General features: G+C 35.1%; 2 protein-coding genes across 2 annotated transcripts; one reads left to right on the top strand and one right to left on the bottom strand.

Annotated features, from left to right (window-relative positions):
- Positions 1–80: 80 nt before the first annotated feature.
- LOC109862686 lies at positions 81–1603 on the top strand. Its single transcript, XM_020442800.1, has 3 exons — positions 81–927; positions 1006–1335; positions 1438–1603. Exons 2-3 carry the CDS (start codon positions 1016–1018, stop codon positions 1586–1588), a joined length of 471 nt encoding a protein of 156 aa, XP_020298389.1. The 5' UTR covers positions 81–927; positions 1006–1015; the 3' UTR covers positions 1589–1603.
- A 1110-nt stretch (positions 1604–2713) lies between these two features.
- LOC109862687 lies at positions 2714–5672 on the bottom strand (the record flags this gene model as incomplete). The annotated part of the gene is made up of 7 exons (XM_020442802.1): positions 5205–5672; positions 4038–4370; positions 3797–3959; positions 3626–3713; positions 3444–3542; positions 3308–3361; positions 2714–3112 (listed from the first exon to the last, which is right to left on the bottom strand). Coding segments are annotated over exons 2-7 (1071 nt in total), but the record flags the coding sequence as incomplete, so codon positions are not given.
- Between the last annotated feature and the right edge of the window lie 970 nt (positions 5673–6642).

Below are 6642 nucleotides of genomic sequence, written 5' to 3'. Positions count from 1 at the left end.
TAACTAAATAAAGTTAAAAGATAAGAGTCTAAAAATGTAACTAGATAAAGTTAAAATTATTTAACTTTTAAACTTTTTAACTTAACTTTTATCTTTTTAACTAGACACTACCCAACCTTGGTCGAAAGTGATCAGAGTAAAGTTGTATGCAGATTGAACAAATCATTATATGGATTAAAGCAAGCGCCTAAGTGTTGGAACGGCACTTTTTGTAGTTTTCTCGAAAAATTCAATCTAAAAGCGTCAAAAGCCGATCATTGTATCTTTTGTGGAAACGTCAGTGGAGAAGTGGTATATCTCGCATTATTCGTAGACGACGGGTTACGTGCAGCAAAGTCAAGACAGTTGCTAAACACAATAACAGAATCCTTTCGTAAGACTTTCAAAATAACGATTGGTGATGCACATTGTTTTGCTGGACTAGAAGTTAAGCGGGACTGAAAAATGAAAAGTCTCTTCATTCATCAAACAGCATATGCTAAGCGAATAATTGAAAGGTTTCAATTTCAGAATGTTAAAACTGTCAGTGTGCCGGCCGATCCCCATACAATTCTTGTTCCAGTAAATGACAAAGAAGATATCATTAAAAATGTACATACCTTATCGCGAAGCAGTCGGATCTCTAATGTTCTTAAAGCCCCTTGCACAATGCGAGGCAACAGCGATAAGAATACCGATAGGAACAGAATAGAAATAAGCAATAGATATTGTTTCCTTTCGTTGCACAATGACGCGATAAAAATAAAGACTAACCAATCAGATCGCATATAGACGGTAGTCTGTCTTTCTATTTCCTTCAGATAAACACAACCTATAAATGTTAAAAAAAACTGTGTGTTATTGATAAATTGCAATATTTTGTATCAAAACGTTGGAATTTGCCTTTGATGAAGTACTTGTGCAACAAAGTTTTGTCAGCAAATTTTGGTAAATATGTTTTATAATGTTGCAAGTGAATATGTACGTATATTCTACGCATTACATTTTCACGTAAATTATTTTTAGATTAAATAAGATGGAAAATAGAGAATTAGCATTTATCTGTACAATGCAAGTGGCTGTGCTAGAATTGTACGCTGCATGGAAGGCGCAAATAGGCAAGCGTTGGAAAAACCGACGGTGGTGGGTACGTCCCATAAATGACAGACGTGCAGAGTATGGCGATTTCCAAACTTTGTTTTCGGAGTTGAAAGAAGACACGGATCTCTTTTTTCGGTACACAAGAATGGATGTGCCTACATTCTATGAACTGCTTCGACTAGTAGGACCACATTTGGAAAAAAGAAGCATGAGACCATCGATATGTCCAGAACAGCGTCTTGCAATAACATTGAGGTAAAACATTTTTATTTCAATTAAATTAGTTAGACTATATTTAATTTATTATTTATGTTTCAACAAACTAATAATTAGCATAATTTATTTATTTTGTTATAGATATTTAGCCACCGGAGACCAAATGTTGTCTGTGGCTTTAGCTTACCGAGTCGGTGAATCTACAGCTCATATGATTGTTAAAGAAACATGCACCGTTCTAGCAAATATTCTTATGCCAATCTATATGAAACCTCCCACAAAAGTCGAATAGGAAGAGATCTGTGCAGACTTTTTAACATTGTGGAATTTGCCAAATTGTGTTGGAGCGATCGACGGCAAGCACATAAGGATTCAAGCACCTCCAAACTCAGGATCTATGTACTTTAATTATAAGAAGACATTTAGCGTTGTATTGATGGCTGTTTGTGATGCCAGATATAGATTTACATTGTTCGAAGTAGGTGCGTACGGCAGCGATAGCGATGGAGGAATTCTTTCGAGATCATTTTTGGGAAAGGCATTGTATGAAGATACACTGAACTTGCCAAAAGGGACAGCTCGGCTCCCAGGAAGTGATAAGGAAACATCTTGCTATTTTGTTGCCGACGGAGCCTTCCAAATGTCCACTAACGTAATGCGACCTTATCCAGGCAGATTTTTAGATGAACAAAAACGAATTTTCAACTATCGACTATCACGGGCCAGAAGAACAATAGAAAATACTTTTGGAATCCTTTCAGCTAGATGGAGGATATTTCAAAGATCAATTCATGCCGGTCCAGAGGTCGTTGATAAATTTGTGATAGCAGCAATGTGTTTGCATAATTTTTTAAAAACGTTGAATGACAAGAAAACACCGCAGCAGCAACAATATTGTCCTCCTCAATTCACGGATAGAGAAACTAGCGAAGGAAACATAATTGAAGGAGAATGGCGACTACAATCGCAAAGTGACTTCATAAGACCTATCGGAAATTGTGGAGCACATCGAGCTACGAGAGATGCTTACATAATGCGGCACATTCTGTCGTCATACTTTATGACACCTGCTGGCGAAGTTCCATGGCAGTACGAATATATACATCGAGGGCAACATCGTGATGTGACGTAAACATTTAATGTATTTTGTATAAAATTTATATAAAATAAAAATNAAAAACTAAATAAAATAAAACTAAAAATGTTTGTTATTAACTCAACANTTAAAATTAATTTATTCAAAACTTCAATTTTTTAACACGATATTTATGGTTTTTTTAAATTACTGTTTTAAAATATCGGNACCTTTAATGCAAAAAATAAATAACTGATTGTTTTTAGAAAACATTTATTATATTTTATAATATATGATTATAATATAAAACTATTCTTCGAAAAAATATAATATTTCCATAAATTTTCGTTTTAATATATTCTTCTTTGGCTCCGTTGTTCTTTTGAGTTCAGCAGTAACCAAATTTCCAATAAGAACATCAGGATCGTTTTTTTCCAATAAAGCGTCATTGTTTCTGGAACATACTTGTGTTGCCATNGTATTCAAAGTGGTATTAATTTGGCAGAAAGCATTTTCTATCGAATCAGTCTTTNGACTCTTCATCTGCTTTTGATTTTTTACAAAACAAGCAGGTGGGGGACTCATTTCTGATCTCTCTGAATCTGAAAGTATTGCGCTCGATCGCTGTATTGGAGAAGCAGTCGATCGCTGTAACAGTGAATCAGTTGAATGCTGTGACGATGAAGAAGGCGACAGCTGTAACGATGAAGAAGTCGGCTGTAATGGTAAAGCAGTTGTTCTCTGTAATAATAGACACTCAGTTTATACACTTCTGTTTTATTATTATATTATATACTACTATATATTAACATTTTATTTATTATTACTATGTATTATAAATTTTAATTGTAAGTTGTTAAATTGTGGATAATCAGTTTCTTAAATTTGATATTAATGGTATTAATAATATTACAAAATTAATGTGAGGATACTGACTTGCTCAACCGAGGAACTCAATGACTGATTTACAAACGGCGAAGGTGATCGTGACTACAATCATAGTTAATTATATTTTATTACAAGTATATGTTATTTTTGTACATGTATTATTGCAGTTATATTTTAAACTTACATGGTTAAGTTCTATTGAATAGATATTCTTCCCGGAAATTGCAACTGCATTCTCAGAGAACGTTTTCTGGCTTAATTCTTGTAAAGTTGGCTCCATTTCCTATAACCAGTAAAATAATTTTTGACAACATACTTATAAAATAAATACCAAAACATTAGTTTACAAAAAATAACTTTTCATACCTTGCAATCTTTATTTTGATTTATCCCCTGATTTGCTTGGTGTATCATAGAAGTGGAAGACTGGAAAGCATTTATATTCGAAATAGTTCTGAAACGATAAACACTTTTATGAAACAAAACGTATGTAATCACACAAGCCCATATAATAATTATAATAAAGTTAATATTAACTTTCTATAAGACATATGCTTTTCTAAAAAGCTAAGGCTTTCAAAGAGATGCCATTTCTGTTGCATAGGCTTTGCAGCACCACTTCTGGTTTCGTTTTCCCTCATTTGTCGTTCTTTGCTGAAACGCTGACGAATGCGCGTCCATCTGGTTTGGCAATCTGATGCTGTACAAACCAAATTATTGATAAACTAAACTGAACAGTAACCGAACAGTAAACAAATATATTAAAGTTAAAACTTACTTGAAATATTTAATATTTCAGCAATTTCTTTCCATGCATTATCTTTTAGTTGTACGTCTTTATAGTCTTTTGTAGTTTTATCATATAGGTAAGGACGACTTCGTACAAGGTCGATTAGAAGTTCATCTCCGAATTTTTGATTGTTACTTACTTCATTGTCAACTTCATTACAATTGCTCACATCATGGCCAACAAAAACCGTGTCTTGTGTGTCAATCAATATTTCTTCTTCCAAAAAATTATTTTTATAATAATTGTAATGATTCATTCTTTAATTAACTTAAACACTAGTAGACACAAAATTGCTCNAAACAGGATTTGTATGTGTATCTTCTGCACAAAAAGGTTATAATCATGTAAACAGAATAAAGAAAAATCCGAACACTGTGATTGGTAGGCTATTAGNCNATAGACACAGAAATCCAACTCGTCGGAAATTTTATCGCTATTGCTTATTCCGATTTTCTGATCTGCATTGCATACATGTGTAGTTTTGTATGTTAGATTCCGCTGTTCCCTACCTTTATTTTTAAATATAAACTCTTTAAAACTTTTGTTATTTCTATTGCTATCGCTATTCCGTCCATTGTGCAAGGGGCTTTAGCCATAGTCTCACGGTCCGACATTGCTTTTTCTGTAAACGTTGTAAGTCGATTTTTAAATCGACATAATGAGAGCCATCGGAATGCTGTAAAACGTATCTTTAAGTACCTAATCGAGACAATCAACTTCGGTATAATGTATGAAAGCGGCGGGAGAGATTGTCAGCTTACAGGTTTCTCCGATGCTGACTTTGCAAGAAACTATGAAACACGAAGATCAACCACAGGTTACGCTTTCAAGTTCGCGAGTAATTTAATCATGTGGGAATCACATCGACAGAAGCTAGTCACACTCAATACAACAAAAGCAGAATATGTAGCAGCTGCAGCGGCAGCTAAAGAGACAATATGAATAAGAAAACTGCTATTTGATTTAGGCTATAATGTTGACAAACTAACTGTACTTTACATCGATAATCAAAGTTCAATAAGACTTGCAAAAAACCCGGAGTTCCACAATAGTACCAAACGATCTCAGATATCACTTTTTAAGAGAAAGAATAAAAGAAAAAGATATCAATGTAAGGTACATTCAAACCACTGAGCAACAGGCTGATATACTTACCAAAGCGTTACCCAAAGATCGTTTTAAATACTTGTATTCACTAATTAATCTAGTTCAACTATTATAAACTCAAAATGCTCAAACGGCGGGAGTGTTGAGTATTAATTTAGTCGCATTTTGGTATAACCGGTAAATTGGTTTGAAAAGTTAGTACCACTGTGAGCGGCGTAAGCGACGTGATATGATTCGCGACAGTTTTTTTGTGTTCGTCAAAGTTCGGAAGCATTCGTAAAAAGATTCGCCAATGCGAATCGATGAAGAACACATCGCACATCGTGAGCGGTCAGTCACGATCAATGCGCCCATCAATATTGTACTCCCTCCTTGCAAATATAAAGTTGTCTAATCTTTTCACAAGTGTTGTATCCCAGTTCACAGTTCTAACGCACTCTACAGACCGGCCCAGTGGTCTCGCGGCCTGAGTGCAGGGGCTGCGAACCTGGAGGTCCCGAGTTCGAATCCGCTCACCACCTAAGGATTTTTTCCGGGCCGGTCCCTTTCAACCGAGTTTATTGGTTGATTGGCGAACTGAATCGGGCCTCCAATAATTAATTCGGGTGTAATCCCGAATTAATTTCCCTCCCACAAGGCGATTGTAGTCATACCATCTTGAGCACGAGCCCGACACAGATGGGCACGCCCACTGTGAAAGACGGCCGTGTATCGCGTGGTAGTAGGTAAAAAACTGTACATCCCCCTCCCCACATTCGTTCTGAGAACGTATATCAATAGACTGGCGTTTGCTCCTCTCTCGCAGGGGCGTGAGCCATAGAAGCAAAGAAGAAGAAGAACGCACTCTACAAACCTCAACATGAAGCAAAGTTTTTATTTGATGTGCACAACATACCCAGATAGCCAACTGAGTGCAAGTTGTTGGCAACTTGCCACAAATATTGCTCATATGTTTTCAGCAATGTGACAAAAGGGTGTATTCTCTTTTCGGTATGTTCTTGCCAGCAACAGTTTACAAGATATAATAACAGCAAGTTCCCAACAACTCATCGGCAATAAACTTATATTATTTTTCTCAACTTATGAATAAAAATTATTGCTGACATATTGCTCACATATTGCTGACTCACATGTCATAAACATTGGCTACAACAATTAATTAATAATAAAACTCAGCATATTGATACTGAATTAGACAAAAACATTTTTGTTGCGTTAAATAAAAACAACACAACAGCAATTGGCAAGCAACTTAATCTATACAATAATATGCTTTATATTGAGTTTTCACATTTGGCTATCTGGGTAGTTTTGAATACTGCTTTTATTTTTGCTGTATAAACGTTGTTCGATACAAGTGGGGACAGTTTATTGAGATTTGAAAATATATAAAAGTTAAAAAAATAAGAGTATAAATACAAGAATTATGCTACAATGGCCCAGTTTACACCGGTCGCTTGATACGTATTAAGTACTATATTCATAT

This window comes from Pseudomyrmex gracilis, unplaced genomic scaffold (genome assembly GCF_002006095.1).
Source record: "Pseudomyrmex gracilis isolate BER0280 unplaced genomic scaffold, ASM200609v1 scaffold_2182, whole genome shotgun sequence".
Classification (NCBI taxonomy): Eukaryota; Metazoa; Arthropoda; class Insecta; order Hymenoptera; family Formicidae; genus Pseudomyrmex; species Pseudomyrmex gracilis.
The sequence above is the reverse complement of the archived record's forward strand: the minus strand, read 5'-3'. Positions and strand labels throughout refer to the sequence as shown.